This window comes from Simochromis diagramma, unplaced genomic scaffold, assembly GCF_900408965.1.
Source record: "Simochromis diagramma unplaced genomic scaffold, fSimDia1.1 OVJJ01000487.1, whole genome shotgun sequence".
Taxonomy (NCBI): Eukaryota; Metazoa; Chordata; class Actinopteri; order Cichliformes; family Cichlidae; genus Simochromis; species Simochromis diagramma.
In genome coordinates this window covers 3,019,148-3,042,971 of record NW_024387305.1, presented here as the reverse complement: position 1 = coordinate 3,042,971, position 23,824 = coordinate 3,019,148, and the positions used below count along the sequence as shown (strand labels likewise).

The 23,824-nt window shown below is 41.2% G+C and overlaps 2 protein-coding genes across 3 annotated transcripts; both read left to right on the top strand.

The window, feature by feature from the left end:
* The first annotated feature begins 1,423 nt into the window (after positions 1–1,423).
* mri1 (methylthioribose-1-phosphate isomerase 1) lies at positions 1,424–15,987 on the top strand. Its single transcript, XM_040004380.1, is given in 7 exon segments — positions 1,424–2,239; positions 3,219–3,442; positions 9,028–9,197; positions 9,287–9,463; positions 9,561–9,736; positions 9,738–9,786; positions 11,963–15,987. Coding segments are annotated over 7 exon segments (1,062 nt in total). The 5' UTR covers positions 1,424–2,107; the 3' UTR covers positions 12,097–15,987.
* cunh19orf53 (chromosome unknown C19orf53 homolog) lies at positions 12,956–21,479 on the top strand. Of its 2 annotated transcripts, XM_040004383.1 has the most exons (5): positions 12,956–12,962; positions 15,320–15,323; positions 19,491–19,583; positions 20,783–20,838; positions 20,933–21,479. In XM_040004383.1, the coding sequence occupies exons 3-5, from the start codon at positions 19,496–19,498 to the stop codon at positions 21,077–21,079; spliced, it is 291 nt and encodes a 96-aa protein (XP_039860317.1). In that variant the 5' UTR covers positions 12,956–12,962; positions 15,320–15,323; positions 19,491–19,495; the 3' UTR covers positions 21,080–21,479. The 2 variants fall into 2 exon arrangements, with proteins under 2 accessions (XP_039860317.1, XP_039860318.1); XM_040004384.1 differs by lacking the exon at positions 15,320–15,323 and having other exon boundaries at positions 12,957–12,962.
* The last annotated feature ends 2,345 nt before the right edge of the window (positions 21,480–23,824 follow it).

Sequence of the window (23,824 nt, the reverse complement as noted above, 5' to 3'; positions counted from 1 at the left end):
TATTTATGTAAAGAAAAACACAAAAATCAGGCACCCGTTGACGATTCAACACGTATTTTCCTTGTAGTGGAATATTTCACTTATGCTTTCACTCCTTAGCAAGCACACTTTATCTCTCTGCAAACAGCAGAGTCTTTAGTGGCTTTTACTCAATGCCAAAGGGTAGAACAGGTTCAAATGCTTCTTGTTTTTCCTCTGTTATCCGCTTGTGTGACTCTCATTTCAGATAATGTGAGAGTCACAGACTTGTATATGAAGCACTGAGGTCTACTGTGCTCTTTACTCATTAATGCAAATCATTTATGAGTCTGTGCTGTGGTTGGTAACATGATTTTAATTTTAACTAAAACAAAACACTAGGTGTGGGGAAAAATAGTAACTGGATTGAAAACAAAAACTAGACTTCAGACAAAAACTTGAAAAAAAAAACATGTAAAACATATTTTAGGTTTATAATAATAAAATAAAAAAAAAATAATAATAATAATAATATACTGCTACAATATAATAATAGTGATTCATGATTGTACTGTTATAAACTTTTTAAACTTCATCTTAAATCGCCTCCCAAATACCTCCCAAATTATAGTAATAGTTAAGAACTGAAACACAAAGTAAGCTGAAAATAAACATTATAAATATATAAATGAATAAACCTGCTCTGTAAACCAGCAGAAACAAAAATGTATTGTAAAATACTTAAAATGGAAAAATAAAACAGTTTTGTAATTTTATTACTTTTGGATTTTATGAAATTTTCAAATCTTTACTTTTATTACATTAAAAAAAAGTTTAGTTTCAGTTTAGATTTTATTACTTTCCGTGTTAGCCCAGCTTTTGCTTTCATCGTAATTTAGTTGTACAATTTACTTAAGGTAGCTAAGTTAGAGCAACTTGTTAATTGTGAGTGCACGGTACGGCACTGGCATATATACTACATGAATCCGTTGCAAAAAGAAAAATGAGGTTATTCTAAGTACTGTGCACTAACTGGCTATGTTAAGTAAACTGTACTTTGTATTTTGGCAATTTTTTAGATTTTACGGTTATATTTAGAAGTTGAAACAGGTACAATAAAAACGAATACTGTGACTCAGTACTTGAGCATGTTGGACTCAAGACATTTCCTATATATTTTTTGCAGTGCTTATTTTAATCAAACTTCACAAGTCACTTTTGTTGGTTTTCCCTTTTAAGCAAAAGTCCAGTTTATATTTTTATTTCAGTTAACCGGTTTTTGTTTTTCCATTTATAATAATCTTGATTATATATATATCTGCACTGTGTTTAACAGGCATCGCCCCCACAGTCCCGTTGAGAGGATCCCCCATTGAAATCTACTCCGGTAACATATTGGATTGGTTTTTGCAGTGATTACTGCACACAGAGCATGCGGTGCTTGGTGGGAGGAGGTGTCGCCAGAAGACAGAAACAATAAAATCTTGGGACAAAAATAGACTTGTCTTTGCAGAAGGAGTCTGCTGTTGTTGGGGGAAGCTCGTGGTTCTTTGGTGTTATGCTAATAACGTGCGTGAGTGTGAAATTTCCCGAGACAAAAGATGGGGGGAAAGACAAAAATAAGAGGAAAATGTTGGGGGAAGGGATGGCGCACAGAGGCATAAGAGGGGAGCCTTAAAGAAATTGGACAACCCCGCGAGACTTTAGTGGGCGTGGACACCGAGGCGAAGGCTTCCTGCTCGGATGAACACGTGGTTCCGTGTCTGCCTTCCTGCTCGTCTGTCAGTGTGTGTGTGTGTGTGTGTGAAGGTTTCCAGCCCTTCTCTCACTCCTCTCCCTTTCATCCTCCCATACAGCAGACAGCACACCACCTTCTCCTCTCCTTCCTCCGTCCCACTCGCACCTCCTCATCCTCCCGCTACACTTTCCTCCTCTTTGCGACGGGACTGCCGACAGCCAGGCCGCGGTCACTTCAGCGTGGATCAGCTCAGAGAGGGAGAACGAGTGTGTGTGAGAGTGTGTTAGTGTGTGTATATGTGTGTAAGTGTGAGTGAGTGAGTGAGTGCGTGTGCGCGCACCCGCCGGCAACCGGTCCATCCGCGTTATTCCCCCTCACCCCCTTCCCGCTATCCTGCCTCGTTGCTCGGTCATGACGCTAGAAGCGATCCGCTACCGGACCGGGTCTCTGCAGATCCTCAACCAGCTGCTGCTGCCACACCAGACCGTTTACGATGACATCCGCTCGGTGCAGGACGCTTACGAGGCCATCAAGTCCATGAAGGTACGGGGTTCTTCTTCTCCCCTTTCTCCAAACCTTCTCCTTTCACCCGCTCCCCCAGCCTGCCCTGCACGCCTGCTGCATGTGCATTCATTCCCGTCATGCATGTGTGGGGTTTTTTGTGTTGTGTTTTGTATGTGTCGGGTCTTTTGTGCTCTCACCGCTGCATGCGTGCAGGCACACATACATGTGCTCGCCGCCGTCGGCCTGTATTTTTGTTTTTGGACCTACCTGCAGCATCGTCTCACCTACCTTTAAACCATCCGTTATTTATAGTTTTCACATCATGTGTAAGCGCGATAAAACTGGGTGTCTGCGCTCACTGAGCCACCCAGCCATGAAATATGCCTTCCCCCCTCTCTTCCTCCTCCTCCTTTCTTTGGGAGAGATTATTGATGAATTATTAATGACCTTTGCCAGGGTTTTTTTTTTTTTTTTTGTTCGCGTTTTTTGGTTTTGTGCTGCACTCGGTGACACCTCCAGCTCCAGTTTGTCTCCACACCTGAAATCCTGAAATACCTGAGTGTTCACATACATGTAAGACGCTCAAGTTCTGTAACAGCTGGAGCATTTTAAGGTGTTTATTATTATAATTATTATTGTTGTTATTATAAGAGCCAAGAAGACACTAGACCTTTTGTCTTTCGAGTTGCACACACACTCACTAGCTGTTTGTTTGATCCTTTGTGTGTGTGTGTGTTTTGTGTGTGTGTGTGTGTGTGTGTGTCAGAGTGAAGGAATGTGCCATAAGCAGAGGGGTGATGTCATGTTAATAAAGTCTAATGGTAGTGAGAGAAATGTCTCCAGTAACGGAGATGAGATCATTTTAATCAAAGGTGTCGTGACAACTTTTGGCTCTGTGTTCACCCACTTCCAGCTTTGTGCTGGAAAAACATTGATCGTCCTCTTTAAAACTGATGATGATGATGATGATGATGATGATGATGATGAACACTACTGTCCTCTTCCTTTTCTCCTCCAGGTGCGCGGGGCTCCGGCCATCGCCATCGTTGGCTGTCTCAGCTTGGCCGTGGAGTTGCGGGCAGGCGCCGGAGGTGACGACCCTGTGACCTTCATCAGGGAGTCTCTGTGTCACCTGACCTCAGCGAGGCCCACCGCCGTCAACATGGGCCGCGCCGCCCGCGAGCTGATGGAGTTTGCAGAGAATGAGAGTATGGAGAAGAACTCTGAGCAGCTCAGAGAAAGGTAGACAACAATTTGCGGTTTGTTGGTTATGTTTGATATGTTTTGTAAAATCAATGGAGTCACATTTAATTAATCGGATAACAGACAGTATTCTTCTTCGGGTCCTGCACGTCTGTTACTCCGGGACCTGTAGGCCACCTTACACTGATCAATCCCAACCAAAATCTTTGGCTGGTTTCTCAACTTCTAATCTACCTTAAAAAAACCTCTCTGTGGAGTAATTGATACATTTCTGCTGTTATGATCAGCGATTCACATGCATGCTGCTGATCCACATTTTTGATGATAGTTTCACATTACTTCCTGGTCTACTGATGGTGGTTTGGGGTCAGAAAACGCAGCAGTGTGCCAGTAAAGATGAGCAGGATGAAGTGCACAACAGGAGTGGGGGATGATGTCTGTATAGCAGTATATACCGGTACTGCATTGTTTCTTTGAAGGTTTGCAGGGGCTCTTAAGGAGTTCCCTCTCTCTTTGAGGTGTTGGACCAATGGGCAGTGATCTCGTGGGTTGCTGGTGGTTCGAGTGATTTTAAATTAATTTTATTTTTTAAAGCATGTTTTCTTCGCTAATGCATTAAAGCAACACTGTTATTATTATTCCCTTTGATGTCAGAGTCTCCACATGTGGCTGACATATGAGATGCACATACCTTCTGTGCTATTTAAAATGAATGTGAGGAGCAGCTACAGTGAAACGTCGGGCGGTGTTTGTCTGTTGACTTTGCGTGTTTGATTTTTAAATTAGAACTTAATGTAAACACGTTTGCAGAGACTCTCGCTCGTCTCATCTCCTGAACTTTTTGTTTCACGGTGTGTGCGTTTGCGAGTAAAAGACAAGTGGAGGACATGCAGGGGAGCTTTTTTACACTCAAAAACGGACTAAAAAAACTGGTTGAACCAAAAAAAAATGTAAATAATCAGGTGAATCTTCTCAGTATCTGTTCAGCTGATGTAAATCCACTTTTAGTCCCTAATTACAGCTGGATAGATCATTCTTCTTTGTTTACGCAAACGGCTCTCACGCCGGCCTTTGTCTTCATGCTTTAAGTGAAAAATAAACTCACAGGGTTTCTGTCTTACCAGCACTGGTAGCTCACTTCTGGATTTTTTTGGATCACGGTGTTTGCATTATGGAGGTGGATTAACAAGTTAACCATGTCCCTGTTAGCCACACACAGAAGCACAAAAATGCTATGGAAAAAAAGACATTCCAGCCTTTTCCCTTTTTAAGGATATTTGTTTTAATTGTATCTTGGACATCTTGCTTGGATTGTATTACAGAATCAATGGTTTGTGTTAATATTATTCTTGTCTGCAACATATCATGAGTTCTGGTACTTCCCTTGGACTGGTGTTATGTCATGAGAGAGATTACTCCGTTCCCCGGCATTGGCCACGTGATGGACAATCAGTTAGATAGTCGATGACTGACAGATGTTCTAGATCTTCTACAGGCTTATAAAGAGTTCACCTGATCGGAGAAACGCTTTGTGTGGTCTGGTTTATGATTTCAAACCCAAATCAACATGGCAGCTTAACTGAAAACTTTCTCATAATGGACAAATGTATTTTTTGAAATCATTTGGTATCACAAATACTCCATGCAGTTGTTGAAGTTATCTTTATTTGAGATGGACATTGACTAGTTTTACAGATTTTCAGTAGTTTCCACCAGACCGGTTTGGGGTTTGTGGCCTGCTGTTAGGCACACAGTGAGAGCTTGGTTCATGTTGTTCGCAGTAAGTCGGTCTTGGTTCGAGTTGGACACTGACGCCATTTAACTTTTATGGAGAGAATTTTCATTTTTGTGGGTCTTCTGCTTTCATTAAATGATGACCTCCAGCTTACACTGGGGCATTTTCCAGCTGAGAGTGACAAGCAAAGAATGAGAATTGGCACCGCCAAACCCTAAAAAAGGTGGAGTGCCGTCTTCGGGTCCGGGAAAAGTTGCAGAAAATGGATTGATGGATGTGTCTGTGTAGGCTCTCATGACATACAGTGGATTCCTGAAATCCCAGGTATTTTGAACTCGCACCCACACCTCGCCTTATGTGACCTCAATAGCTCGCACAATGGCGGGGTGGGGCAATATCTCAGAGGTTTTAGTCGTCGGCCACGGTGATGGTAATTACCCAAACCACCTTGGCTCATGCAATGACTCGTGTGACCAAGATTGGGTTAACGGCTCCTAGAAACGCCTCCAAACAGGACAGACCCCACTAGGGGTTTATGACCTGGGACTCTCTGAAAGTTACGCTTCTTATCCAAGACGTTTCTTCAGTTCTAAAACGTCTTCAACAAAACAAAGACAAAAAAACTCCTAAAGACATCCAGTTACCTTCTTTCCAACATTTGAGGCGGGAAATAAGCCACGTGGTCTTTGGGTCCTAACAATGATTCAAAGATTTGCAGATTTCCTTGTTTTGCATAAAGTAGTGGGTAACTTGCTGGAAATGCAGAGCTATGTGGACACATGCCTTCACTCTGTGATTTGCACATCTGCTAAAGAATGGTTCAAACTGTGAATAGCTGGCTTTGTAAAAGTTTCATCAGGAATAAAAAAACATTTGCATTTTAAAAACGTTCATTTTTCTAAAGGATTCACAGACTTTATGCTGTTGAATGGAGAAGGAAAATTGCCAACTGATATTGACTGATATTAATATTTGGCGATATCTGACATCAGGTGAGATTTTCTTAATTCAGACATGCGTAACAAACACACTTCACTTTTTTTTATGTGTACTTATTTATGAGTCTTAATATATCGGTGCTGTTCAGCAATAATCTTTTTTTTGCCACAGCAAATCATGAATTACTCGTTTACACTCAGCCCGACTGCTCGGATCAAAGAGTTTCCTCTGGTAGATAAACTATGCAGCATCAATGCTCATAACATGATTGAATGGCGTTTTTCTTGTCTGTTCTTTACTTTTTCCATTTTCATTTATTGGCCATCATAAACGTCGATACTAGCATATCCGCAAATAGTAGGGCTGTTCGATATAAAGATATATATCGGATGACGATATAAAAACGTCTATCGTTTCATTTTATGCTATCGTTTGTTTCGTGGTGTCGCAAAATAAACTGTTTACGGCAATATTTTTTTCATCGTTTTGATGGTCACTGTAGTGGCTATATTAATTTCTTAAAGTTCTCTCTTTCTCTTATATTTAATATAACCACACTACAGACAGACAAGCGCCTGTTTTTATGGGTTGTCGTTAGCAACAACGACGGTAACACCATCGCATGTCCGCTTGTTTATTTTCCACATAAACCTTTCACAATAAAGCTCAAGATCCTGTTGAGAATTTTCAAAATAAACGGAATCACGTGAAAAAGTATGCAGAGTATTGACGAATGAGAAGCAAAAAAAAAAAAGAAGAGTCGTCGGGTGGTAAAAAAATAAACTTTAGACTCAAACGTTAGAACAGGCTTTCCCCGCAGCACGCGGTGTAATAAATACTCACAAAGAAAACGGCGGCCGTTACAACTTATGTCTAAAAATGTATCGTTTCATGCATCGGTTAAAACACTCGACTGCAGGTACATGACGCCCAGCTGGAAACACTTCACCTACCTGAGATTCACAGAATTTACAGAAAATATAAAATTTTTTGTGATTTATATCGTTATCAGACGATAGATGTTTTATATCGGGATATGAGATTTTGGTCATATCGCACAGCCCTAGCAAATAGTTTTCTCTTTTACCTCAGAAGGGTTAAATGAGAATACAAAAAATAAATGAAAAAGTAAAGCTAGTGTCAGCCACACCGATATATCGGTCAGGCTCTACTGTCAGCTTTTCAGTTGTTTGCTCTGTATGAACTTGTTCTGTTACATGAAATCATCTCGGCTCTTCAGTTTTCCTCCTGAATGGTGTCTCCCGAGTTAGTTGCTGCTGTAACACTTCCTCATTTAACACCAGCTGCAGGTGTCTTGCTGAAGAAGTTGCGGAAGCTATCGGATCAGTTGTGAAGTGAAAATTGGAAAGCATCAATAGTGTACATTTTTGCAACTTATTAGTGTTAAAACCAAATTATCAAGTGGTAATTTTTACAGGGTTCACTTGTTAAATAGTGATTGAATAGCAATTTGATTCGTTTTTATTTTCAGACAAGTGGAAAAGAACACATGTGAAAGGCATTGGTGTTTCTTGCTGACGGAAAACGTTCAGTCTAGGTGGATAATGTCTGTCAGGGGCAGATGATGCAGCTTGTTTTTGACAGAAGGGAGTGATCTACTTTACAGTAACCCCGGCCTCAAGGCAGCGATTCACTTAAATTTTGTGCAGAAAGCTACGTAGAGTTAAAAGAAGAAAATGCTGGTGCCAAAGCATGAATCGATATTTACTGCGGTTGCACCAATACATGCATTTCATGGTAACTGTTCCAGTTAAGAAGCAAGTGTTTCAGTTCATCAGTCACTGGCCTCTATGCTTATCAGTGATTGAATGTTTTCCTGACTTTCGTGTCAGTGGGCTGAACATAAGGGGGCCCTCGTCTTCGTCACCGTTTTTAGGTCAGGGATCAAAGTAACGCCATGTCAGTCGTTAGCATCCACTCAAAGGAATTTGTTGAAAACAGGCACTTTTTTAACAGGTATTTGAATTGACCTTTAAGCTGGTATTGTGCAGCACGCTCGTTATAATTTGCTTTCAAGGAGTCAAATGGTCTCTTTGGACATTGGCTGCTTTTTCACTCCTTTTTGCACTTTTTACCTGAACATTTTCAGAGGTTTGTTCGTTAAGCCACTTGGAACACTGACTTACGAGTCATTCGAGCCCTGTCCAAACCAAGTGTCCCTTTAAAGACTGAGGAAACTGAAAAGGTGACTAGCTCCCTTCCCACGTGTTAAATAAATATGTTAGATTTCCATTACAAAGCAGTGAGTCACATTGCTTGGGGTGACTGTAGCTCAGAGACCTGGTCAGGTAGAGCAGGTCACCCACTAATGGAGAGGATAGTAGTTTGATCCCTGCATGCCACATATCCTTAGGCAAGGTACTAACCCCAAGTTACTCTCTGAGTGTGAATGTTAGATACAAAGCACTTAAGCATAGAAAAGTGATTGTGTGACTGGGTGAATGAGGCATATTTGTATAAGGTGTACAGTAGAAAACCTCTATATAAGAACCCGTCCATTCATCTGAGAATAAGTTGGGCTAAAGAGAAACACTGTAGTGGTGGAGTGAAAGACCTAGCAGGTAACCATGGAAGATTTATGTTACTTTAAACTTGGTGTGGTTTGAATTGTGGGCCAGTCTCCAAAAAAAACTTGTGCAAGTGTTTACTTGATAATGCGTGTCTGCAAGGTAGGAATCGAGACTGTTCAGCAAGAATAATGTAAGAAAGTGAGAGAAAATGAGGGAGATGTGGCACAGCTATGGCAGAAAAAGAGAAGGAACAGCATGAAGAAAAAGATTGTGTATGAGAAAAGCGGAGAAAGCAAAGTCATGACAAACAGAAACACAAAGCCGTATTGCTCCTGCAGATATGATGGACACATTGAGCCCACAGTGGCAGACATATATCCTCTTCTCAATTCCCACCTCTCGTGGCCCCCCTCCTGCAGTGTAATTGCCTGGATCGAAGACATGCTGGAGCGTGACGTCAATGACAACAGGAAGATCGGTAACTATGGAGCTCAGCACATCCTTTCTGGCGTCCCCAGGGACTCGGTGACCATCCTCACACACTGCAACACCGGCTCGCTGGCCACAGCTGGATACGGGACGGCGCTGGGTGAGACTGGAGCGCTGGCTCTGAATGAGAAAAGAAGGTGGTTGTTGAAATATTTAAGAGCACTGTAACTGATACGAGTCTGTGTGTAGGCGTGGTGAGAAGCCTCCACGCGCTGGGCAGGCTGAAGCGCGTGTACTGCACAGAGACGAGGCCGTACAACCAGGGGTCCAGACTGACGGCGTACGAGGCTGTAGCGGAGGGAATCCCTGCCACGCTTATAACAGACAGCATGGCAGCTCTCACCATGAGGGAGATGGACATCACAGGTGTGTGTTTGTGTCCCATCACGTCTCCTTCACTTCACTAAAACCTCACGTTTTTTTTTTTTTCTTAAGACTTCCTTTCTGCTGTTTTCTCCCTCAGCTGTGGTGGTGGGTGCAGACAGGGTGGTTGCTAATGGTGACACAGCCAACAAGGTCGGCACGTACCAGCTGGCCATCGCCGCTAAGCACCATGGGATACCTTTCTATGTGGCGGCACCCAGCACGTCGTGTGACCTGAGCCTGGAGAGCGGGAGGGACATCATCATCGAAGTGCGCCCCCCCCGAGGAACTCACTTCTATAAACGGGGTTCCCATCGCTGCCCCAGGTAAGGCGTGAGGGATGTCTGTGCAGAGAAAGCACTTAAATAAGCGCGAGCTCGGTAGAGTATCGACAGGAAAGCATCAAGGTTGGAGAGGAGATGAGCTTGGCCCAGTTCCAAAGTCAGCCCAGAGGCTTAAGCACCGAACACACTCAGAGTTAAATTGGCATCACATGAAACGTAAGTGCCAGAGTGAAGGAGGCTGTTAGCTCATATGTCCTGCACAGAGGCGCCCTGTGGCCACTAATGTGCACACAAAGTTCTTCTGTCATCGTCCTTTTTATTTTCTCGCCAGGTTTTCTTTCTTGAACTTTCTTGCAGGCCATTTATGCGTCTTTAGTAGTCAGTGGCATGATAGAGATAACAGAACAGAGTCATTTTCACACATGCACCACCGCCCACAGAGGTGTACGTGACACCGCAAATGTCAGACGCATTCAGGTGGGACTTTAACTGGTTTTTAACCTCTCAGCTCTCCAGTACAAAGTCTGTGTGATGTCATGTGCTGCTGAACAAATTATGGAGCTAACAGTCCTGCGCATTCAGTGCTAGTGAGTGGGTGTCATGTGTCTAGCTGCCTCTACATGGGGAGCTCCTTTCAGCTGAACCGCATGCATCTGAAGCAGACTGTTTACTGCTCTGCGCTGCATTACAGAAAGAACAACTGTGCAAAGCTGGCCAAAGTTCATGTGTGGAAATGGCCTGTGCTTGGACAGAAACACAGTGGAAATGTGTGAGGGCAAACTAAAGCCTGGATTATTAGTAAATATATTAATGCTATGCACTTTGGAGTGCTCAGAGCAGCCCTACTGAGCTCAAGTGCCCATATACCTTACGGCTGAAGCCCAGGTTTGAGTCTGACTTGCAGCCCTTTGGACCTGAGTCTGAGTCTGTCGGATCAAACCTTGAAAATGTATTTTAGTTGAGTTTGTGAGAGCTTAGTTGAGTCATTTAATCTCTAGGTACCCAGTGACATCACAGTAATTGTGCTGAATTAATGAGTACACAGGCCCCCGGGGACGAGGATGTGTGCTTGCACATTCGTTTTTTCCACTCTTTAACTTTCCCCACAGACTTTAATAATTATGAATTAACCTTTAGTTAAGGTTTTGGTGTACTAGAACCACACTGTTGCAGTCGTTAAACATTCCTTTACCACAGTAAAGAAATGCGTAACGAGCAGTGCGGGGTGTAGTCCTGCTGCTGTTTGAAGGAATAATAAACCCGAGACAGAAAGCAGGGTCAACAAACTCTGAGTCTAACTGTGGAAGACTCTGAATATCCAGAAAGGCTGATCAGACTTAGTTAAATCAACTCTGAGTATGTTCATCCTGATTGTAGCGCGATTAGGGAAAGAAAGCTATTATCAGTGGAGCTCCGATACTATGATTTACCCCGGCGACAGGTAAATATAGAGCACAGCCTCCATTTTAATCCAGTGTACTGAGAAATATGAACACGTTTCATTTAAAACCATGATGTTTAGTTTAAAAACAAGAGGGCAGTCCACTCAGCGTCCACTCAGTCATCGCTTACCCACTTTCAGTTTGTATTAACAGGAAAAGACGGAAAACCTAACACAAACGTACATTTTTAAAATGATTCTGCTTCTGACCGGGACAAAAATGCAGTAACAGCAACTGTAAATAAGAGTATGTTTTATTATGACCTACTTATAGTTTTTGTACATAAGTAAGACTGATTCGGGTCTTTTCGAGTGGAAAAGATGTCAAACTTTAAGCTTTTTGGGCGTCTGTTTTGCTTGGCAGTATTTAATGATAATTTAATCCTAAGTGTGCAGACAGTGTTCGAAAACTCACATTAAGGCACATTATTTCAGACATAGTCTTAAAGTTATTCAAGCCTCTTTTTGACTCGGGAATCTTCACATCTTCAATATGGCGAGACTTTTTTCATCACAGCAACAGATTGCAACACATGATTATTCATATTGATGATAGTTTGTTGTTTTTTTTTTTAATCAATCTTCATCTTGTTGTTTAAATCAATGTTTAAACAACTGACAAGGAGCACTTTGGGCTCAGTGTCAGACCGTTCAACTGGGTTTTAATTCTCAATATTGTGTTCAGTACAGCTAGCTTACACGTTAGTGCACTTGCATTATAATAACCTGTGAATTGTGTTGTGTGACTAACACCTCATTCCCGGCCGCTTCCTGCAGGTATCGAAGTGTGGAACCCGGCCTTCGACGTGACCCCTCACCAGCTCATCACAGGGGGCATCATCACAGAGCTGGGAGTCTTCCTCCCCTCTGAGCTCCAGGCGGCGCTCACCGGCCGCCTCACTGCCCTCTAGAGCCACTCGGCTCCTCCTGCTGGTCCGTGCGCACCACTGCACGTTTACGTCACACTAAGAGACACTTTCTCATCATCACAGACGCCGCACAGTTGTATTTCTAATTGAATTTTGTTCAATACACAGTCACTGTTGCATTCAGTGGTGCACACAGGGGAAAAGAAAAATCTTGTTTGTCACTTTTCCACATACACAGCTACATAGAGTCTCACTGCAGGGAGTCGAGTAGCCACACACGTGCGGTCTCCCCTTTCTTTTAAATCCCTGTTCTGTCTTTACCTTTCACCTCCAAAGCTTTCCATTGCATCTGTCATTGTCTCTTTCAGCCTCTCTCTCTTTCCAAATGGCTTCTGTACCAACAAAAAAAAAAAAAAGCTCAGCTGGACTCGAACCCAGAAATTCAATTTGGCAAACAAACCTATATGCGACCTTACGAAAGTCACATTGTAACAACTTAAAGAATAAAACGAAAGCCTAAATAGCACGACTGGTTCTTTAATTTGAAACAAGTCGTGGTTTCTAAAATGCTGCTACCTACTTGTAAATATATATATCCTTGCTGGTAGTGTGTACATATGTAGAAACTAACCCCCGCTCGTGAAACGCGCCGCTTTTTCATCCAAATAAGCGGTTATGTAAAAAATACATTTCGCATCTAAAAATGTTATATTAACATTTCATTTCTTTTGCTCAGTGTAGGAACTTTTTTGTAATAGACAAATTCACATTTTTAGCTCATAGTCTTAATATGGAAGAATTTTGTGTGTCAAAATAATTGAACGATCGGTCACGCTAGTCAGCTGAAGCCTTTAACGTCACATGGCTACTTTTATACCTCACTCCTTATTTGTGTTTTGCTCTTCCCAGTTATACTGTATCATACCACACATGTACTCTCGTAATAGACTTGTATAAACTGATCAGCCACAGCATTAAAACCACCTGCAGAAACGGGTCCAGATCGGTCTCTTTCTGATGCATCCCGCGGCCGCTCGATCAAATTTAGACCCGGGGAGTTTGGAGGCTGGTCAGCACTTTGGGCTGCCTGTTACCCTTCTCTGTAAGGAAGAATCATTAAAAAAAAAAAATAGGAGTTAAAGGAGTAGTTTGCCTCAAAATTAAGGTTTAGTTGTTGGCTTGTGTGCACATCAGTCAAGACTTTAAAATAATTTTTCGATGTCAGCTTTCCTGCTTAGAAACGAATCTCTCTCCAGATGGTGCGTTTAACTACATCAGCCTCAACACACGAAAAGCTGCACAAAAAAGGATTTTTGCTCTCACACTTCCTGCTCTGCGTGACGCAGCAGACGGACACAGCTGACAAGTAGAAGAAAGAGATAGTTGCTTTGATTTGACTCCAAGCTAATGGTTAGGTTGCTCTGTGACCACAGTGTCATCATAACAAACCGCTTTGCTGACACATCCGCCTTGATGGCTTGTTTTAACATTGGGTTAAGCAGCCTAATGATTATATTCCAAACCATGTGAGTGAAATCTCCAGTGTTCAGTCCTTTGTTGCGTGTCATACACCCACATCTCTGCCTTTATGTCAAGCTGCTCTTAACTGCCAAATAAATACCAAAATACTCTTTTAATATCGCTGTTATTTTGTGTGTTGTTAGTTTGTTTTGCCACTAAAGTGTGGAAAACAAATCAATGCAGTTTTAAAGCCCTCCAGTATTGACATCGTGATGGCGTTTCAAAGTGTCAGAGACACAAAACTTAGTCTAAAGGTGAAGTCTTAGATTTCAGACTAACTAGTTGGGCCATACAAACCTGAGAGACTCACAAATTTAATGTGGGGGTGAGTAGGAGCTGACTGTCTCTTTTTGTGGGGGCATGAACTACTCCTTTATGATGGAGGGCATCTTCTGCGTTATGTACTTTTACGCCACCACCAATGAGAATGTAACATTTAAGTCGTATAAATGTTGTTTTCGTTTGGGGCCGGACGTCAGACACTCAGCCACTTCTTGCCTTTGCGCTCACCTTCGAATGTGTTTCGACCGCTTGGACTAATCCCTCCTCATAAACTCCCAGACATGCTCGCGACTCGCCGAAATCTGTGCCGCGAGCGACTGAAAGCAGGTCGATATCAAGAAGTACACAAAGGTTTTGTTTTTTTTCTCAGAAGTTATTGTTTGACATTTCTGGCCCCTGAGTTTCTTTTCTCTATCCTGATGAAAGAACAGGACTATAAAGGAAAAATGAATTTCATAATAGTAGGAAATGCCAAACTCGTCTAGTGCTGAAACTATTTGTACAGGAAAAGAATGAATATCCTAACAATATAGCAGTTGTTTAAAGGGAACCTATTATGCTTTTTTCCATATTTTTATTCTTGGGCTCTAGTAGAGTAGATTTGAATGATTCACAGTTAAAAATAGTTCTTGTTTATTTTAATTATCCTCCAGTTCATATGCCATCTGAAACAAGCCATTTTAGCTCCTGTCCATGGAAGACCTTTAAGAAATCCCTTTATGAGCATCCAGCATTGTAACAATATGTGTGCATTTATAACAGAAAATAAAGCATTTTCACACAAAATACTAGTTGAAATTTTACACCCAATATTTGGACCGTCCTTCAAGTTAGTTGCCAACTTACTAACTGATAAATCCAGCATCGTTAGGCAGACTGATTGATGCAAGCCTGTGTTTGAGGTCTTGTATCGTGATTTGAATGCACTGAATTTTTGCCACCTGGCCTGCGAGCTTACGGTGCATTTGTCGTTGCGAGAGGCTTCGTAGAAACATCCCAGACGTCTCTTATCTGCGTGCTGACACCTAATCATTTACTGAAAGTCACCAGGTCCACACTGTTTGCTGCCTTACAGGTGCAGCCTGATTGTGGCTTACTGATGTAAGGCAGTAGTCCCCTCGCTCTGTCCTTCAACAGAGTTCATATCGTGTTGCCAGAGTGCTTAAAGGCTGAGGCAGGCAGTAATATTTTTTTGTGGTTATTAGACAAAAAATCCTTTAATAACCTTTCAGCATATTGTAATTCAAGTGCTCTCAGAGGAAACCAGACCTCTGAACCATCTCTTCACTCTGTTTTCAGGCTTTATTAGATCTAGCCTACGTCTTTGTTCAATCACAGGCCTAATGGCTCCTCTGCAGATGTGCAGAGGAGTCCTTTGCACATACTTCAGATTGTGAAAAGTAGCAGAAATTCCTGAAGGAAAATATGATTTTCAAAATTCACAGCTTGCACTGCGTCGCAGTCTGGTTTTTTGTTTTGTGGTTTTCCTTGTATATTACCTGAAACTCGGCCATAGCAATTGAATGGTAACATTTTTGTTTCATTTGAAAATGCAAAGCCCGATGGCATGTTGAAATCTCAGACTTGCCTGTTGGCGGCGTGTTTTATGCCTATTCAAACGTTTCTGCCTCGTGCAGAAAGAACAAAACCTTGTTAAAGACGCCCTAAAAACACGGACAGCATTTTGATTTTTATGCTCTGTGTCAGAAAATGCTATCCCACTCCTACACACAGTGTCACCACTCTTTTGTGAGTGAGTGGATTTACCTGCACACTCATATAATGGTGAAATGTGTGCATATAAACACACATGAAACGTGATTGTATTCCTATGTGCGTCAGTCAGTATCAGTGTAAATGGCCGGAAACTGCTGAGATGGCTCAGCTGATGCATAAATGAGCGGAAACGCGATACTGTAATTACGCAGGGTTATGACTAACATCAAGGTTGAAAAGCAGTGCTCTAGACCAGCATGGTAATGTGCATGTAAATGCATTTACTGACTCGATTAGAGAGATGTCAGAGGTCTGGCCACAGGCACCACCACCTCACACATTGACTGTCTACTACACAACTTCTCTACTCTACAGGACCACAGGGAGGTTCTGAGAAAACATCATTTTAAAAAAACAAAACAAAAAGCTTAACATCAATAATTACGACAGTGTCTATTGTCTATATCTTAAAATATGCTGTAATGTAAGCTCATTTCTTCACTTTCTTCCTCATCAATCATCACCTCTCTCACCCATCAAACCTCAACTCACAAAGATGCTGGTAGGTCACACGCAAGTGTTAAAAAATTTCTTTCGTTTTGTAAAGTTAAAGACTTCATGCTTTTTTTGGGGAGGGGGGGATTTTAGACAATTTTCCTGACATATGTAGCAATTTTATGGCCCGTTAGATGCGCCGCCTGTCATTTCTGTTTAAGAGGTACAAGATTTTTGTTTGTCTGTAGGTCATGATTATAACTGTTCTGCTGTGGTTTGTTGGTTTATTTCATGATTTCATTGTGATTCCTAGTGACTAGGCCATTAGAGCACCACACTGGGGAGGCCTCCTCAACCATACGCACTACCTCTCCGTCTGCCTGCACGGACTCGAACACTGAAATGCATGAACACAAGCACTTAATGCGCCAGCCTGCAGCAGAGCAGATTGACAAGGTTGATGAAAAGAAATATGGATTACAATTTTCACTCGTTTGTATCTTGAACGCTAAGTGACAATTAATTTGTGGCGGTGCTTTTAGTTTGCCAAAGTAGCCTAGATTCAGGCTCGTCTGTTATTTTAGGTTGCAGTTGAATTACAATACCTTGCAGATGTCTCGAGTTCTCCCTCATTTCTTTATATTTCACTTCTAATAAGCCACATTTTCTTGTTTTGTTTTTTTATTTTATTTTATTTTAAGTGGTCTTGAGTAATAGTTCTGTAGGCTTTCTAAAGGTCTTTCAAAGTTCTTCTTGGGACATTGGCTGCTACATAAAATAGTAAAATGGTATATTTGCCCAAGCAATGTGATTCCCGAATAGCTATTAGCCAAAAATTTTGCATATCTCAGCATGGAGTGCTCTGAGTTCTTAAAAAATTTGAGGAAAGTGGACAAAAGAAGAAAAGGCCGGTCTGTAGAAGTGTCTACAGCAGAAAGTGTTTTTTTTATCTTATATACTTACATATTTGTTACCATGTTTTCATAAATTGGTGCAGTTATTTCCAATTTCTTAGCGAGATATAAAGAAATGAGGGGTGACTTTTGCACAGTACTGTATTTCTGTATTATGGATTAATGCTTTTTAAGCAGCAGCAGCAATATAATGTCGTATTTTAAAAAGAGATAACGCAGTCCTCTCCTTCCAAAAAGGCCAAAACATGGATAATAATGAGGTGCCAAAATCCAGCGCCGCCTGTCTCGTACTTTCCAAGTTGATTCGATTAATCATAGCAGATGTGTATGCATTATAAAGCGATTGGTGCAGTCTGCATTTACCATGGAGGGAGTGTTGTTCAGATGGCCTCTTTAAGTGCAAGTATGTTGTTGTTGTTGTTGTTCTTGATAATCACCTGGTCTGGGTTTGATTTTGTAACATGTGGAAAGTGTTCTGAACTGGGTTTTATTTTTTTTTTTTATATATTTACGTATATGAATATAATGCTGTAAAGTGCAGTCATAAATTAAGAGATTTCTCTTTCACATCAATAAAGGAAAGAAGTAAAACCACAGCAAAAATGCACAAGTAGAATTTGCCTTTTTGTCATTTATTGAGCAAAATTGTGAATACATGACAGATGACATAAAAAGTAACCAAGTCTTTGGCCTCAGAGGTGCCGATGAGCGGGCTACTATCACCTCACAACAAGGTTCCTGTTTTGAACATGCGTGGGTTTGATTTCTCTCTCCAGAGCATTTCATTCCCAAATACTTGGTCTTTGTCATATGTTCACTGGGAAACTGAGGCCTTTTTGTTAGCAGGCCTCCCATGCAGGTCAAATGTGTACACCCACTTGTGGTGCCTGCCACCACCAGTGACACCAGTGGCTGCAGGATTTTTCTGCAGATTGTTCTGTGAAATTTGGCAGATTGGGGGACATGGGATAAAATTGCTGGGATGGCAGTCCTAGAGGGACAGGAGTTAACAATTCCACCTCACAGCAAGACGTCTATGTTCAAACTCAAGTTAACTTAAACGCTTCCTTCAAGTGTTTAAGTTAACTGGTGATTCTAAACCGTCTGTAGATGTGGACTGAACAGACTATGGCTCTCTTTTCTTTGTGTTAGCTGTGAGGGCCTGGCAACCTGTCCAGTATGTGCTACCTTTTTTTTCCCCTCACAGTGTCACCTGGGATAAGCTCCATCTCCACCACAACCTTGAAATGGAATAAGTGGATGAGTGTATGGCCAGCCAGCCACACGCTGTTCAACCAGCATTTGTCACAAGTCAGTCACTGTGGTTGTGTTGGTCCCTTCCTGCCACAACAAAGAAATCATCAACAAAACACAAATATCCTTAGTTTTTGTGCTAGGTTTATTTTTTAAATCTCTTGCCAGGCTCAGTGAGCATCCACTACCGTTTATGGCTTCAAGGACTCTTTTGAACTTGGAATAGCGATAGCAGATGTCAGAGGTGTAAAATAAGACTGGTTCCACCTGTCCCTAAAGTACTGGACCTTTAAAAAGGATAACAATGCTAATGACACAAAACCACTAAGGAGTGATTTAAAAAGAAGAAATGGTTGGTCATGGAATCGCTTAAATAAGGTAAGCACAAATGGCCACATATTTTCTAACAGCTGAATTAAAGCGTTGTTAAAGGTTACAATGAAAATATCACATTATTACATAGAAATCCACCTGAATCAAGGTTTAAGTTGCTCTACAGCTTTGTCACTGCCAGCCGGACAGCACAGACTGTGCAGTCATTTGCAAAATGCATCAAAAGACTCATCGCCCCGAAATGCAGAACTGATCGCCACAGTAAATCCTTTGTACCGGTGGCAATAAGACTGTACAACTCTTCCTCACTCTGTAGGTGATTTTCCTGAGACTAATACCAATGTTATTCTGTTCCTTTTCAGACCGTGCAATATCACCCAACAGTACCTTATTGAATATTTGTTTCATCTCCCCATCATATGCTGCTACTCCCTTTTATTCAATTGCACAATACTATGTCACCTTCTAGAATCGCCTGCACTGATAGTTAAGTTATTTATTCTCCAGGATATAGTTATATTGTTACTTTGTTAGAGTTATTTGATACTATATTTTGCACTATCCTACTGTATATTACTGTATACTGCTATTCTTATTGTATATCTTATTCATCTGTTCCTCTGTCTCTCCTGCTGCTTTGAGCATATCATATGACAAAAGAATTTCCCTCGGGATAAACAAAGTTATACTTATCTTATTTGCAAGAAGATACTTGAATATCAAGTAAATTAAGTTTAAAAGGGACAAAGTAGGTTTAGACTTAAGTTTATGAAAGTGTTCGTGTGATTCTAATGCAGCGCTGAACTTCATTTCCAAGGCTGTACTAAACAGCTGTAAGCTGATTAACCAGCAGGTGGCGCTAATGACAAAAAGAAGGCTATAAAGCACCTTTTTATGCAAAGAAGAAAAAACGGAAGGAAGCAAAAATGGCTCAGGGTTCGCAGAAGTTTAAAGCTCAGCGTCCAGGATCCAAAAAACAACAACAGAGCAAACAGAAAGGCCCGAAGAAAGGAGGTATGGCTCTGATTTCTTTCCCTTATGAAGCCCGATGATTAAAAATAATAACAATAACGTGTGAAGTATTTTTAGTCGGTCAGCAGCTCCACCATGTGACCCGCCTGTAAACAGCTGAGCACGTTTCAGATTATTTACCTCAAACATGTGGACAGTCTGTCCAGCACGAATATTTAAACAGCAATGAAACCAGTAACCCACTAAAGCCTTTCAAAAGCACACAAAAATAAATAAGTACAAATAAAAAAAATAAGGGGGTCGAGAGTAAAACAGAAACATCAAATTAGCTTCATGCCTTTGTAAGCAAGCTAGTGACAGATGGATACGGTATTGATGCCACAAGGGAAATGATTGTGTTACAGCAGCAGAATAAAGAATAGAAATAGTACAGTCTACAATGAATAAACAGCATAGTTAAAATGCCACAGGTGCAATATATATATATAGGGAGAGAGAGAGATAGATAGAGATATATATAGATAGATATACGCACGCACGCACACACATATATATATTTATATACATATATATAAAAGAAACGGCTGCAGGAAGGCATAACTCGGAAATATGTGTGTCTTAAGGAGTATTTAGTTGTCACAGAAACTCTGAACTGATGAACTTGTGCAGAAAGGCGGGACAAGTTTGGATGTGATCCAATCAGAATTAATATTGTTAAAAAAAGTCTCCCAAGTTTCCTGTTTTTTATGAAAATGTGACAAAATGTCAGCACTTGGGAGCGAGAGAAGTGTAAACTTACAGACTTAAATTTGATATCAAGGAAAACTGTAAACCATGAGGAGCAACTTGAAGTGAACTTTCTGAGGAAGCTTAAACTGTTTTCTGACGTGTCTTTATTAAAGTCTTAACTAATACATAATGAACATTTTAAAATATGACCTCAATTAGAGTCACAAATGAAGATAAAACACAGTATGCTGTAAGCTTGCCGGCCTTTTGAATGACACGTGAGTGAACACATGTCACAAATGATTTCAAAAGATGGTGATAACAAACATTCAGCTCATAATTCACTAAATTCATTAACTGCTGTGATGTCATGGTGGCTACATCCATCTTTCATATACAGACTGTAGTTTTTGCAGGGTATACCAAAAAGCGCTTGAGCTCCATCTGATGGACGAACCTTCAGAGTATCTGAAAAAGGAAAGTTGATGTTTGTGACACTTTCTGTTATAAAGGGAGGATCATAGCACCGAAGAAGGCTCAAGTGGTTCAGCAGCAGAAGCTGAAGAAGGTGAGGAGGACAAGTGACAGGAAATCAGAGGAATTTAACAGTGAGTACAGGTCTGAGCTTGACCCGCTTTAACTTGTCTCCAACTCTGCTGAAGGGTCTAGAGGTTGCCATCAGGAACAAGATTGAGCAGGAGGTGACCCAGAAGGCCAGCTCCTCCCTCCACAAGCCGCTGAGTGTGATTAAAACTCCCGAGGCTAAAGGAAACCCTGGAGCAGCCCGTCCTGGAACCAGCTCCAAATAAAACCAGCTCGCTCGAGACCTGAGTCTTCTGGTTTTATATTACAAATTGATTAAAATGAAGTTTGAATGGGTTGCAATTAATATCAAATGTTACATGTCCTATTTTGTTTTGTTTTTTTGACTGCAAGCTGACTTCCATGTTTTTAAGAAGTTAATCCAAAACATTTAGTGATTACACTCACTGGACAGGTTACATCAGGCTGTCACAGGATTTTATCTTTTCCTGCAAAGATAAAATCGACAAAGGAGACAGATTTTTGGTATTCTGTCAGATTATTCTGTAGTTATCACTGTACAGAAAAATTGTATTGTAAAATGTATAAATGGGCTTGATTTGTTTAATCGTTTGTGTTGATAAAGTGTTTTGTCAGCTTGCCTTATAAAACTAAAGATGATCAGTTCACTGTCTCTCTCTAATCTGTTGTGAGAATGTTTACACACTGCACTGTCAATAACTATGAAACTATATAGATATATTTAAAAATAATAATATATATTATATATATAAATAATAATATTTAAAAATTAAAAAAAACATATTTAAAAATAAATAAATAAATAAAAAAAAATATATATATATATATATTAGGGGTGCAACGATATTCGTATCGATATTGAACCGTTCGATACAGTGCTTTCGGTTCGGTACGTATATGTATCGAACAATACAACATTTGTAATTTATTTTATCAACTTTCCTTCTGACGATGCTGTCTGTGTTGAGCGCTCAGTGAATCTGCGTTCGACTACTCCGCCTAGGCTGCACTGTCAAGCGCAGATCCACTGAGCGCTCAACACAGACAGCATTGTCAGAAGGAAGAGCGCAGGGCAAGCTAGCAAGACAGAAGTTAAGCTCTACTTGCAACATTCAGATCTGGCGTTTGGAATTATTTTGGTTTTCATGTGACGTATGACCCTGAAGGTAAGCGAGTCATGGACTAAAGTAAAACAGTATGTTGGATGTGCCATGCAATGCTCAATTACATGGGTGGGAACTAGTGTGTTAGCGCAGTTAGCTCGTTAACGTGTTGGCCGTCTAGCCCCATGCACGGGGCGATCGGCGGTAGCTCGTTAACGGAGATTTGCCGTGTTGTGGCGTTAAGGTCATTTCAGCGAGATCAACCTGAAAGCACTAGTGGGAACACAACGAATATGACTGCACATTTACGCCGACATCATCCTAGTGCAAAGACAAAAACAACAAGCATGCTACTAACTTTAGCCGAGTCATTTAGACAGCTGTTAGCACATGATTCTCCTTATGCTGCTGAGAATATAGCCCAGAAGAAGCGGATAGTATAGCTTTTATTTTGGAAAGAGACATTTCTCTGTAATAAACTCTCTTTTCCAAAGATGAGTGATTCCTCAATCAGATACAGGGCTTGCAATATCGCTAGCCCGACGTCCTGGAGCTAGCGATTTTTTCAGTCGGGCTACCAAAATCTATCTCTTCCCTGCCCGTCGGGCTATTGTAGGAAGGAAAAATATATGTCAATGCTTTTGCATTCTTTCAGAAATGTAGCTGGGTAATTATGTCATTGGCATCGGTGAGCCACTGTCAATATGTGACATATTGTAGTCGCGTTTGAATTTGCGCTTGTTTTTTTGCTTTCACTTTGCAATCACGCGAACTGTGTATAGAGAGCGACAGCACTGATCTGTGAGTGATGATAATTTGTGCACCAATTCCTCTGACATCGTCTTATTAATCGTTAGCTTACTATGCAAACATGACAAGTGAAATCTCCCGCAGCAAGCTTAAACATGTGAGAGGTTGATCATGCAGAGAATCGCTGAGCTTATGTGAGTGCGTGTGTAAAAGCAGCACGATATATATTTTAGTTCTGCTGAGCCAAATAAGACAGGTCAGGGTGAAGAAGTGACAGCCAAAGAAAAGCTTACCACAAAACGGAGAAGTTATGACAAATCAGACTATAAGGCAAAAAGAAAGTGCAGCTTTATGGTTTCATGGACAAAATAATTTCTGTGGCTGCAATATGACGAGCTAAATAACCAGGGCTGCACATAAGTGGTCCGCAGGTGCGCATTCGCTGTCAAAATAAAAAAACACGCACAAGGGTTAGGGTTAAATTTAAAAACTGTACTTTTGAGTTAAAATATATATTTATAATTTTAATAAATGACAAATTAAAAAGGCATGAACATTTTTTTTGTATCGAAAAAATATCGAACCGCGACACCAAAGTATCGAACCGAACCGAACCGTGAATTTTGTGTATCGTTGCACCCCTAATATATATATTAGGGGTGCAACGATACTCATATCGATATTGAACCGTTCGATACAGTGCTTTCAGTTCGGTACGCATATGTATCGAACAATACAAAATTTGCAATTTATTTTATCAACTTTCCTTCTAACGATGCTGTCTGTGTTGAGCGCTCAGTGAATCTGCGTTCGACTACTCCGCCTAGGCTGCACTGTCGAGCGCAGATCCACTGAGCGCTCAACACAGACAGCATCATCAGAAGGAAGAGAGCAGGGCAAGCTAGCGAGACAGAAGTTAAGCTCTCCTTGCAACATGGCAAATTGAACCTCCCCCACCCTCATTCAGATCTGGCGTTTGGAATTATTTTGGTCATGGACTAAAGTAAAACAGTATGTTGGATGTGCCATGCAATGCTCAATTACATGGGTGGGAACTAGTGTGTTAGCGCGCAGTTAGCTCGTTAACGTGTTGGCCGTCTAGCCCCACTCAGGGGTAGCTCGTTAACGGAGATTTGC

Bases quoted from the DNA above. Each gene is read 5' to 3' on its own strand.
- cunh19orf53 (XM_040004383.1), top strand. From the start codon at position 19,496: ATGGCTCAGGGTTCGCAGAAGTTTAAAGCTCAGCGTCCAGGATCCAAA. The intron at 19,584-20,782 runs GTATGGCTCTGA...TCTGTTATAAAG, and splicing joins GAAAGGCCCGAAGAAAGGAG to GGAGGATCATAGCACCGAAG. The intron at 20,839-20,932 runs GTGAGGAGGACA...ACTCTGCTGAAG, and splicing joins AGCAGCAGAAGCTGAAGAAG to GGTCTAGAGGTTGCCATCAG.